The 12880-nt window shown below is 38.8% G+C and overlaps 1 protein-coding gene across 1 annotated transcript in view; it reads right to left on the bottom strand.

The window, feature by feature from the left end:
- Nucleotides 1-12880, bottom strand: part of etfdh (electron transfer flavoprotein dehydrogenase) — a 19828-nt gene extending 6948 nt beyond the window's left edge. The window contains exons 1-10 of the mRNA XM_034689732.1: nt 12647-12880; nt 11793-11951; nt 9817-10046; nt 8848-8929; nt 7233-7351; nt 6622-6699; nt 5964-6110; nt 4894-5034; nt 2913-3056; nt 408-576 (exon numbers count right to left, since the gene is read on the bottom strand). Coding sequence (XP_034545623.1) covers nt 408-576; nt 2913-3056; nt 4894-5034; nt 5964-6110; nt 6622-6699; nt 7233-7351; nt 8848-8929; nt 9817-10046; nt 11793-11951; nt 12647-12677 — 1300 coding nt within the window. The 5' untranslated portion in view covers nt 12678-12880. The remainder of the gene's footprint in view (nt 1-407; nt 577-2912; nt 3057-4893; nt 5035-5963; nt 6111-6621; nt 6700-7232; nt 7352-8847; nt 8930-9816; nt 10047-11792; nt 11952-12646) is intronic.

Below are 12880 nucleotides of genomic sequence, written 5' to 3'. Positions count from 1 at the left end.
AGCAGCTTGAATGAAGCATGATTGTGAGGTGATTCCTGCTGACATCTGTATAATGTTTTGATTGATGATTGAAGATTTCATCCAGTTTCGCTCCGCCTGATTGTACGTCTTGAAAGCATATTGAGACAACTTTATTGTCTAATCTTCTACACTGACAAATGCTGCGACCTGGCAGTTCATCTGCTACAGTGAAGACTTGCTGCGGTGCTTTGTGATTATGTAACTTAGAAGTAAGTCTTCAATGCATCTCACATGTTAATTATCTTTTGTCTACACCCTGTCTCTCATGGATCTTCAGCTCAGGTGAGTCCTCTGTCCACTATGACTGTTCATGGAGTAACTGGAGGGAATTGAAAGCAGCTACAGGTGCTTCTATCATGATAATCAGAGGGTGTTAAATTTGGTACCTGTCGTCTCTGACTCAAGGTTCTCAGCTGTGATTTTGGGGAAGATGGCCTCAGCAGCCAACATGCCGCTCTTCATGGCCGTGTGAGTGCCTTTGATCTTTGGGACGTTCATGAAGCCGGGGCTGCAGCCGATCAGCAGGCCTCCAGGGAACGTCAGCTTTGGGATGGACTGCAGAGCAAGAGGAGAGATGTCGAGAATGTTAACTTAGACCTAAGAACCATGACGTCTGTTAAAGTGCATCCTGAACAAATACTGAGCTCTTCCTGGAGGATTCTGAGGTTTTCTTAGGCCATGTGGGATATATGATCCCTGCTTGTTTTGGGTCTTCTTCAACTGGGGCATGAAAATCCTCCAGAGGAAACAAGCTTATTTCCTGACTACCTCAACTGACCCGTGTGATTTGAGTGAGCAGTGACCGTGCTTCTTCTAGAATACTCCTGTTACTTACAAATAACCTTTAACATGTTGAAGTATTTTACCTCAGCAGAAAACTTGTTATGAACACAATGAAACTACGCTGCAGCAGTGTCAGAAATTATATTAACACCTGAAAGAAAAACTGTCATCATGATTTACAATCAGCTTGCTATTCTTACTTCACCCGCCTGTCTTAAGTTAACGGTAACTTATCTGTTATGTAAGGCAGTGGATTCTGACACAAGTGTAGAATATACATAAGAAATTATTAATTATTTAATAAAGTCATGTATACTCATAATCCAATTTATATTAGAGAGGTTAGGGACACTGAAAAAAAACTTCCTTAGAAGGCAGGCAAGGAAAAAAAAATTTTAAGGTGTACTTAAAATCTGAAATAACAGTCACAATTCGAAGATTAAAGTCAGAACTGTAAGATCAAAGTCAGGATACTAAGATTAAAGTCAGGATACTAAGATTAAAGTCAGGATACTAAGAGTAAAGTCAGGATTGTAAAATTAAAGTCAGGATACTAAGATTAAAGTCAGGATTGTAGGATTAAAGTCAGGATTGTAAAATTAAAGTCAGGATACTAAGATTAAAGTCAGGATACTAAGAGTAAAGTCAGGATTGTAAAATTAAAGTCAGGATACTAAGATTAAAGTCAGGATAGTAGGATTAAAGTCAGGATTGTAAAATTAAAGTCAGGATTGTAAGATTAAAGTCAGGATACTAAGAGTAAAGTCAGGATTGTAAAATTAAAGTCAGGATACTAAGATTAAAGTCAGGATACTAAGATTAAAGTCAGGATAGTAGGATTAAAGTCAGGATTGTAAAATTAAAGTCAGGATACTAAGATTAAAGTCAGGATACTAAGATTAAAGTCAGGATAGTAGGATTAAAGTCAGGATTGTAAATTTAAAGTCAGGATTGTAAGATTAAAGTCAGGATACTAAGATTAAAGTCAGGATTGTAAAATTAAAGTCAGGATACTAAGATTAAAGTCAGGATTGTAAGATTAAAGTCAGGATTGTAAAATTAAAGTCAGGATACTAAGATTAAAGTCAGGATATTCAGATTAAAGTCAGGATTGTAAAATTATAGTCAGGATTGTAAGATTAAAGTCAGGAATGTAAAATTAAAGTCAGGATACTAAGATTAAAGTCAGGATACTAAGTTTAAAGTCACTGTTCTAAGATTAGAGTCAGGATTCTGAAATTAAAGTCAGGAAAGTCTCAGAACTTAAAAAAATTACACCGTAATTATTTTTTTTTTCTCGCCTGCCCTGATTTTTTATTTTTCAGTGGCCCTAACTCTTCTCTGTAAATATGGTCTGGTCTAGTTAGGAGTAATATTATGGAACTAATGGATCAGAGGTTATTAGCTTTTCTTTCTTTTTTAAAAAAAATCATATTTTTGGGCATTTTTTTTTCTTATTTGATAGGACAGCTGAAGAGAGACAGGATATGTGGAGACTAGAGAGTGGGGGAAGACATGCAGCAAATGGTCAAGGCCAGGAGTTTGAACCCATGACTTCTGTGATGAGAACTATAGCCTCTGTGCATGGGCCGTGTGCTGAAACCAATAGGCCAACGGCGCCCTGAGATTAGCTTTTCTTACATTAGGATTTGCAGTTTTATAAAAAAGCCCATGATAAAATGATGCAGACAAATAAGTGTTTCACTGCTCAAACTTAAATAACCCTGACACACTTACTTATCAGTGAGTTGTTGATTAACTTCATGGCTTGACTTCTCTTCTCTCTGCTGTAATATCAGTCATGTGGTTGCTAAGTAAATTTGATTCTAAATGCAGAGTTCTGCTGATGACTTTAATAAAATATAAGTCTGCCTTTTCTGCACAAACACAAACTATAAGAACATTTGTGATTTTTATAGAAACATAGCAACACTTTGACATTTCTATTCAGTCAGTGTTCGAGTTTGTTTCGTTCAACATGAGGTAGCACAAGCCTGTTTTCTTCACAGCTCAAAGTTTTAACTATGAAAACAGGAACAAGAAAGTTTGTATTTTCAAGTTTTATACCAAACAAGAGTCCTTACTGTTAAAATAAAAATATTCTATACCTGTAATCCTCCCTCGTTCAGTGCTCGGGCTCCATATGCTATCCTGCTGCCTCCCTCGAGTGTGGGAGCGACAGAGGGGTGATGCTTCCAGCGCTGAAACTCTCTGAAGGGGCTCAGGTACGGGTTGGTGTAGTCCAGACCCACCTGGAGTGAGAGAAAAACTGCTGCTTTAGAAAAAACAAGTATGATACATATGGAAGTCAAATGCAAAGTGGAAAATGTAGGATGTGTTCGTTTGTTTTCTGGAGCTGCTGTGAGAAGAATTAAATGGAGCTGAATCACTCATCATATTTGTGTACTAGTTTTTAATGTAAAACCTTAAATAAGTGACAAAGTATGGAGGTCATATATGTAAATTAAAATCACAGGATGTCATTTACACCTGCATCAACATGTCTCCAAGTAGAAGAAAACTGTAACCATTGAGACTCTCTCAGTCTGACGTCCGGACAAATTCTTGGACTGGATAAGAAAGGTCTTGGACTGGGAGGGGAACACTGAAAGTGATTTATGAGGCTTAATTACTCTGAACAGATGAGTCTAATTTACTAAACTAATTTGGACAGTAAATCCTGTAGAAAACCTCATGACTCATCACCTGGCTACAAACATAACATAGTGACGACAGCTTCATGCCAAGGGGAGGCTTTTAATTAGCATAATTACAGCTTTACTCAGACTTAAATCAATAGAACGATGTCTGCAAGCTAGTCCAGGCAGGCAACTTGAGCCACTATGATTTCACATGTCACATACATAATCCTCAAAATCACATGACCAATGTATTTTCCCATGTGGGGATCTATTTAAGCTGCAACATGCTCAGTCTGTCCCTGCTCTGCCACCGCTGACACTGCCTTGGGTAAGAGCAGCACTCAGAATTTCAGCCACCACAGCATCCACCTTCAGACTCTGACGAGGGAGTTTAAGATATTGTCTCATCTTCTGTATTTTAAAGTTATATTTTGGGGGCATTTGTGCCTTTATTAGATAGTACAGCTTAAGAGAGACAGGAAATGTGGGGAGTAGAGTGGGGGAAGACATGCAGCAAATGGTCGAGGCCGGGACTCAAACCGGCGACCTCTGCAACGAGAACTATAGCCTCTGTATGTGGGGTGCTTAGACCGCTCAGCCATCAGCGCCCAGATTCTGCATTTTAGAATAAATCTGCATGAAGTGGGGATGTCAACGCATAGAAGGCAAATACAAATCAGCTGCTGCAATAAAGTGAAATCAGCTTTGGTTAGTAATTAGTGTCTGTACAGAAGCATAGGAAGAAAAATTGTTAAGACCTGTCTTTATTATGCCTTTTCATTATCTGTGGGTTATGACTCAGTCCAATTTTTTCCAAATAATCATCTGTGCCTGCGTGGTGTAGGAGGGCCTGGCAGAGAATACCAAAGCAAAGCTGAGTGCAGACGTCTTGGAGCCAGACGGAAAACACTCAAGGATAAGTTGGCAAAAAATCTGAGATTCAATTTTCAGCGTCTTTCAGCGACACAAAGACGAAGCTGTGTTAGCTCTAATTGATGTAAAGTGATGAACGTTAAAGAACAGAGGAAAATCAAAGGAAAAGAAGACTTTGAGCTGTTGTCAGTTTCAGAGATTCTCACCGTCTTAAACTGAAGAGTTTTTTAAATATCTACGCCAAACGTCCACAGGCGATTTCATTTCGTTTCTAATTGGCATTGTGAGTAGACAGACATCAAAATAACCTATAGAGACGTGCATAAACTGCTTTGGATCAAATCCATTAAAGATGAAAAGGGTTGAAAACTCTCCTCTGCAGATTATATGCACTAAAGATACAGAGAAATCAATTCAATCTTCATGAACAATTCTCTAATAACGGCGGACAGCCCAGACTTCACAATTTATTCAGAAGCGGAAGAATCATCCGGAGCTGATCGACTGCCTGCACGATACCCAGCTGCCACATCTGTTTACATCACTGACAAAATGTATACAAAGAGGCACTCACCACAAAACCCAAGGCCACCAGTGGCTCTCCTTCATTCAGGTGGTACAAGAAAGAGCCTCCATACGTGTTCCTGTTCAGGGGCCAGCCCACCGTATGCTCCACTCTACCCGGCCTCCATTTCTTCTCATCGATCGTCCACACCTTTAAAAAAAACACGGAGGGGACAAGAGTTATCAACCACAGTTCCTCTTTTAGCACCACTTCTTTTTTGTGTTCCTCTCCATTCACTCCCTGACAGGCCAGGTGATGGGTCCCTTTGTTCATGAAATTATAGTGTACAGGAAGCAGATTAAATTATGTCAACAACTGGAACACATGGAGAAGTTGCTTTGTTAAGAAACACAGCAGAAAGGAACCTTAACCAACGTCAAGATTAAACAAACTATCTGCAATTTGTAAGCTATCACAGGGCAACAATACTTATTTTTGTACAACTACTACTTCTACTTCAGGTTTAGTAAAGATTAAAGTACATTTAGTTGGTAAATAAATAAACATTACAGCCTGCTCAGCTCCTCTGGTTGGACTTTAGTCCTTTGGCACGATCAGTCATACCACATCAGGGCAAAACCAAATTAAAGACCACAAACCCTCTAACCCAGGGGTTCCCTAACTTTTCAGCCCACAACCCACAAAATATAAATGCCAAAGTCTTGCAACCCCCACTGTCCCTCAAAGTGATTTAATGCGGCTTCATTTAGCTGGTCTGTTGAAAATTAGCCCATCTATATAAGCATGTGTCTGTGTTTCCTGTGACATTATGAATTAACCTGCTGCTACTGATGCTTTTGATAATTAACTGTTCACTAACCATAAACTTAGGAATCGCGTGGCAACATGAAAGGCAGAAAACTCATTACATTTTCTATTTTCAAGGTTTTAATTCAAGTTTAGCTACTGTTTCTGTAGATATTCTTGACTATAATGGGTAAAATGTACTTTTTTTTGGTAACTTAAAAAAAAACAACATTCTGGAAGACATCTCACAACCCCCTGATTTGTGTCTCGGGACCCCCTGAACCCCTGCTCTAACCAGTATTATATAATTGTGGGCGGTATGCATTACTTACCTCCTTCAGGCCAATGGCGTAGGTCTGCGGCTCACAGTTCTCTCGCAGGTTAAATTGCTTGTAGAGCTGTTTGGCCAAATGACCATGACAGCCCTCTCCAAACAGCGTGACCTTAGCATGGAGCTCCATTCCTCTCTCAAAAACATCCTGAAGCAGAAGCAGAAGAGGAGACATGAATGTACTTCATGAATGAAAAGCACAAGTTGAATTAATACAACTGAGAACATCCCCCTTTAGAATAAGCAGACAGAAACATGACATTCAACCTTTTCAACCAAAAACAGAAAAACTACTTCCCTTTATGGTGGTTTTGATTTTCAAATTGATACTCTAAAATGGTCTGTACAATTAATGTGAGTAAGATGTTAGAGAACATCTTTGCTGTAAGACTTCAACCTGTCAGTTATTCTTGCTGCTGTACACAAGCACGGTTTTTCCATGCTCTCTGAAAAAAGAGGTTGGTTAAGTGCTTGAGCTGTTGGTTGTTTCCCCTTTGTGTCTTTCAGAAAAGGCTTTTTGTATCTACGCCACTTATGGTTCTAACATTGTACAGACTGGCCTTTATTTGTTATTTTCCATGTAACCAAAGCGTGGGATGGAAAACTCTGACAGACAACAGCCGACCTGTATAACAAACACACTTTTGTGTTGTCAGTACCTTAGGTGAACCATCCTTGGCAATGCCGACATCATTGGTGGCAATTCCTTTCACACTTCCATCTTCATGAAACAAAACCTAGACAAAGAAATACAGACAAGGTAAACAGCTGGAGGCGAGAGGAGAGAAACTGTATTGATTAGAAGAGTTTACCAAGAACAAACTCTGACAGTGGTCTCTGTTTGACCGGCCGAAGATCGATTGAAACGTAAGGCGTGTAACTGGTAAAATTTATAAAAGACACTATGGGAAAATTTACTGATCGATAAGTCAACTGCTGCACAAAGTCTGAGAAGCAACTTTTTTGCAATTGTTCCAGGACTCAAAGTCACAACAGTGGTGTAAGTTATTCTAGGTTTTCAAAAACCTAAAAACACACATTGTACAATAAATAAAACACAGTTTAAATGCCAGAGACAACTAATGCACAAGGCTCTGCAATATCAGAACACCTGTGTCTGAGAAAATGTGTTAGATGTAAGATGATCTAAATATCCACAGCTCCCCTACTTACCTGACTTTATCACACAGTGAAAATAAAAATGTTCCAACACATTTATATTGCATGCAGCTTATAAATAAAAGACACAACAACTCTAAGGATGACTCACCTCAGATGCAGCATAACCAGGGTAAATCTCCACCCCGAGCTCCTCTGCCTGCTCCCCCAGCCAGCGTACAAAGTTCCCCAGCCTCACAATATAGTTACCATGGTTCACCATAGGCAGACCTACGGACAAGGAGGAAAAAAAACACACTAAATTATAACAGCACTGCTGATTGATCAACACATCCTCTAAATTGATAACATTAGTATAACCCTGCAGACCAATTTTCAGTTGTAATTATTCCATATTTTTGTCATTAAAATGACCAAAGAAATGTATATAGTCAGGTTTAAAAAAAAAGCTCCATGTATATCATAACATCCCATGAAACATTGTCATATTCCTGCATGCATCAGTTCTCTTTATGGAAAAATATATCAATCAATCAGACTTTATTTACAAAGCGCTTTTCATACAATGACATTGTAACACAAAGTGCTGTACAAGAAAAATAACTTAAAATAGAATAAATTAAGAAAAAGATCCCAGCCCCAGCCCCGACCCCACAATCCTAAGGTTAACAACACAATATGCAACAATAGTATTGAAAACAATAAAAATAAAATAAATAAATAAAAAAATCTAAATAATTTGCTGAACGAACTGAGGAAACACTCTCATGTTATCTGAATGAGGAAACACTGGAGGTAAAATAAGATGTTAAAACTCAAAACAGGAAATTAAAATCACCAAAGTAAAATACATTTCTAAGATAATAAAAGACTAAAATATTAAACCATTAAAATAAAATAAGATGTGAGACATAAAATAAATAAACAAATAAATAAAGTAGAATAAAAGTGACTAAATTTGAAATAGATAATAAATAAATAGATAAAACTGTTAAGAATAAAAATAAAACTTAGTTAAAAGCAAGACTAAAAAGGTAGGTCTTGAGTTTGCCTTTAAAAATATTTATGCTCTGGGCAGCCCTCAGGTCCTCAGGCAGGGTGTTCCACAGGCGTGGGCCGTGATAATAAAAAGCTGCCTCACCGTAGGTCTTAGTTTTTATGTTTGGTACAATTAAAAGTCCGCTACCTGAAGACCTGAGTGCTCTCACTGGCTCATATGATAAAAGCAAATCTGATAAATAAGAAGGGCCAAGACCATTAAGAGATTTAAAAACCAATAAAACAATCTTAAAATCTATTCTAAAAGATACTGGAAGCCAATGCAGAGACTTTAAAATTGGTGTGATGTGTAAGTATATGACACTATAATTGAAAATGTACAGAAAAATAAGGTTTGAACACACTAACATTGACAGATTACAAACAGTCTCCACATAACAGAATCAATAGGTCGAACACATGGATATAAAGAACTGTGTTTACAACTGATCACAATTTTCCTGATAGCGAGTTTCATCTGTTTGCAATTTCATAGGTGCCGCCTATGATTTCATTCAGCCTTCACCTTTGAGCCATAAAGCATGTTCTCTACGCTCTCACCTATCTGCAGCTTTTTCTCCTCTAAGGCCAAATAACATAGAAAGTTAAAGATGTAATTCCGACCTCTGCCTTTCAAAGATGGCCTTTCATTGACATTTCAGTGGTTTCAGTCAGAGTCTTAAACATCTTCTCAGATTAATAGTGTAGAGAATAAAGCAGGCTTTTACCTGGTAAAATGGGGACAGGGATTCTGTGTTTCTCTGTTAAAATGTTGAACACGTCTTCGGTCACTGGAGTGTTGAGGGGTGCCTGTGACGAGAGCACAATTTGTGTTGTTGAGAGTTTGACTTTAAGAGGATTTGAAAGTTGAAATAAAACAAATAATAACTTTAAATTTACAAAACCCTGTATCAATATTCAGATCTACTTCGTACAACATTTACACAGATACATGCAGCTTCACACATGATGAACTCTGTTCTACTAAGACAAGTGTTGTGTCTATGTTATTTATAACTCTCCTGACAGTCACACAGTGTATGACACAACAAACAATGACAACCTGGAGCACCTGATGTAACCATCCCTAAGGCTGGGCATAAACTGTACCATTCTATAAATGTGGTGCAGGAAGTGAACTCGCACCTTACGAGTGAGTCATTTACGACACACACCTGTAGCTGTTAATTTGTGTGCTCACGTGGTGCAGTCTACCTGACAAACACCACCTGAGTGCTCCCACTGTATGTGTTAAATCAGGACGGAGCTTTGACAATCGAAAATAAAGCTTCCTTTGAAAAGTCCAACACACGAAAAGTTGAAATTGAATATGACTTCAACAGTTATCACTGTTCTGTCATGTCAACAAAAATAGATAATGTAGAAGCATCGCAAAAGTACAATTTCTAGTAGATCTGTTGTGTTAGATTGTATTAGGCAGCAAAGGGAGTCATAATGTTGAGGCTGATCAGTTTGCATCTATGTTCAATGACAGAGCAGTCAACGGACCAACATATCCGGCATGCCAGAAAGTAATCTGACTGGTCTGAACCCTGTACACTGCACGATAGGGATGATCACAGCCTGACTACCAAAGCAATCACATGACTCAAAACTGGAACAGAATCGGTCTCAACTTGCACAGTTTATTCCTGACCTAACGATTTTAAGTCAATACACCTTTGTAGAACGCTCACCCCTCGTTCCTTCCAGTCAGGAAAGAGCTCGTCGAGGGCAGTGGGCTCCAGACAAGCTCCTGACAGAGTGTGTGCTCCAATCTGAGAGGCCTTCTCCACCAGGCACACCCGCAGCTCCTTCTCTTGTTCATTGGCAAGCTGTTTCAGACGGATGGCTGCTGAAAGACCGGCAGGGCCCCCTCCTACTATCACCACATCTGCCTCATCTGCAAACCTCTCCATTTCCATACCTGAGGAAGGACAAAAGGAAGAGATTTAAGACCTTCCCCTCAGAAACAGAAGAAGTCAATGAAAAAATAAGATTACCATTAAGAATCCTGTACATTTAATAATCAGTTTTAATCCTGAGATTTTTGTTAAATTATTCAACAGTTGTAAGGGATCACTTTTGTTGTGACTGAGTTCAGGCTGCAGGATATTTAAAAAAATGTTCTTTCTGAGATGATTTCTTTCTGAGATATTTATTGAAGTATAAAATATACAGCAAATTGAACCATATAAATGTAGTGCGTTTTTAATTTACTTATACAAATACAAACTAACAATCATAATGATATATATATATTTACTTTAAGTCTATTTTCCTCTAACAAAAAAGCATCTCCCATGTTGCCATACTTGGTTCAGCAAATCTGTCACCAGGTCTGCACTATAATAATACATTTTATTTATATAGCGCTTTTCAAAAATTCAAAGACACTGTACAGTTGTTAAAATCAATACAAGCAAAAAAAATAAAAAATAACACAGATCAAACAAAACAACAGTACAATCACAAATGAAAAGCTAACTTAAAAAGGTGAGTTTTTAAAAGAGATTTGAATGCTGAAGGGTCAGAGCAGTTTTGGATATGGGAGGGGAGTGAGTTCCAGAGGGTGGGAGCGGCTACTGAGAAGGATCTGTCCCCCCGGGTTCGGTGCTTGGTTCTGTGAGGTGGGGACAGGAGGTTGGCGTGTGAGGAGCGCAGGTTACGGGAAGGAGTGTGATGGTGGAGGAGGTCAGTGAGGTAGGAAGGGGCCTGGTGGTGGAGGGCTTTGTGGGTGAGGAGGAGGATTTATATAAAATATAATACTATAATACTATATAAAATAACCCATATGCAATAACACTGTTCAACATTGTGATATCAATAAGAAGTGTATTAAATAAACATACTAGAGTGTGTATCAGCTAACATAACTCACAGTTTCTTGTGTCTGTCTGCTATTCTTCATTTTTTACACATTACTTGTGTTTGTGACGTTTCTCCTTAATCCAAGATAAATCCAAATAGTTGTTTTTTAATCACTAAAATATTATAAATTAATATGAAGTCCGCTGACAGCTGGCGAAAGCTTCATTTGACTGATTGAAATGGTGTACAAGCAAGGACATAAGACCAAGGACTGTGAGCCTATGCTTAATGCTATATTGATATATTTGCAATTTAGTGTGCAGGCTTAGATCCAGTGCAAAGATAGTAATGTATAAACTATATTGACTCAATACATTGCAGATTAAAATGTGAACCAATTTAAGAGTGCTGATGGATTTCTTTAATGTGCAGTAGCTCAGGGGTTCCCTGGGGGTCACGAGAAACCAATGGGGGGTCACGAGATGTCTTCCAGATTATTATTTTTTTTTTTTTAAGTAATCTAAATTTTCTTATTTTACCAATAATTGTACAAATTAAGACAAAAATAGTGGTTACATTTGCAATAAAAACCCTGCAAATAAGAACATTTCATCAGTCTTCTGCCTTTCTTACTCCTAAAGTTAGAGTATGGGTTAGCTATCAGTTCATTAACAAAAGGATAAGTTGCAGCAGGTTAATCCACAGCAGCACAGGAAACAAAACCACATGTGCATGGCTAACTAATTATGAAGTATGAGGCAACATTTAGCCATTTGGAGGGACAGTGGGGGTTACAAGTCTTTGGCACCTATATTTTGGGGGTTGTGGGCAGAAAAGTTTGGGAACCCCTGCAGAAGCTTACCTTCCCATCTTGAATCCTTCTCTCGGGGGTGGATGGTGTAGTGTGTTGTGATTTGGGGTGTGGTCACAGAGGAGCATGCCCGTCTGTGTAGTCTGGTGTACAGCTGTGGGGTGGCATACTCTGTTTGCACTGTCTTCAATGCCCTGATACACCTGTGGGCTGCAGGAGAGAAACAACAAGACCAGTCAAGACCAGCTGAGACTAGTGGACATGTGTTTTTATCAGCTGAGAAGTGTGCTAGTTCCTAAATTACATCACACAGATTGGTCACAATTCAATAAAGTTCACATGTGAAAAAATAAATCAGATGACTTGTGAAGAAGTGTTACCTCAGCAAATATTAAGCAGAATATTAAAAGTTAAGTGGGAGATACTCAAGGGAATACAGTTGTGCGTCAAGCAGCTGTCACTTGTGAAGTTGAAACTGCAGCACCATGCCAGCAGGAAGAAGAGCGAAGCTAACCTTAACTTCAAAGTCATCAGACTTTCTCCTACAACAACTTCAAACTTGCTTGTAATGTTTTGAAACACTGGCAATGTATGTGTAATATGGGAATACGTGTTAACGTGTGTTTTAGACATATAACCCAGGACAAGGACACCGTCCACTCGACCTATATTCTGGTTCAACTTTCACCTACATTATAGCTTGATGCTAACATTAACTGACATGCTATGTTGTTTGGGATAATGCTAACACTTGTGCTGTTAGAAAACCTTAAAATAAAGTTGCACACATGTGGAGAAACAGTGGCAGCAGTTAAAATGTAGACATTTTCAGTGACAGCTGATAACGCTGTAAGTTAAGTTGCTAGCAAAGCATGCCCAGCTAACTAGCCATTAGCTTGACGTACCTTTACTCGAGTATCTGCTGGCTGGAAACATGACAGCTAGTGAAAGCTCTCCAGCTCAGAGATGTGCCTCTTATTGTGGACAAAGTGAAGTCGCAGTATCCTCACGACGCTGCTGGTGCTCGGCTTGTGTAACCGACTCTCTCTGAAAACAAATAACGTGCAGCGACACCTTACAAAATACGTCTCATAACACACACACCAGCGAGCGTCAAAAGCTGCGGCGGCGGCGCTCAT

Source organism: Notolabrus celidotus, chromosome 8 (assembly GCF_009762535.1).
Source record: "Notolabrus celidotus isolate fNotCel1 chromosome 8, fNotCel1.pri, whole genome shotgun sequence".
Lineage (NCBI taxonomy): Eukaryota > Metazoa > Chordata > Actinopteri > Labriformes > Labridae > Notolabrus > Notolabrus celidotus.
The sequence above is the reverse complement of the archived record's forward strand: the minus strand, read 5'-3'. Positions and strand labels throughout refer to the sequence as shown.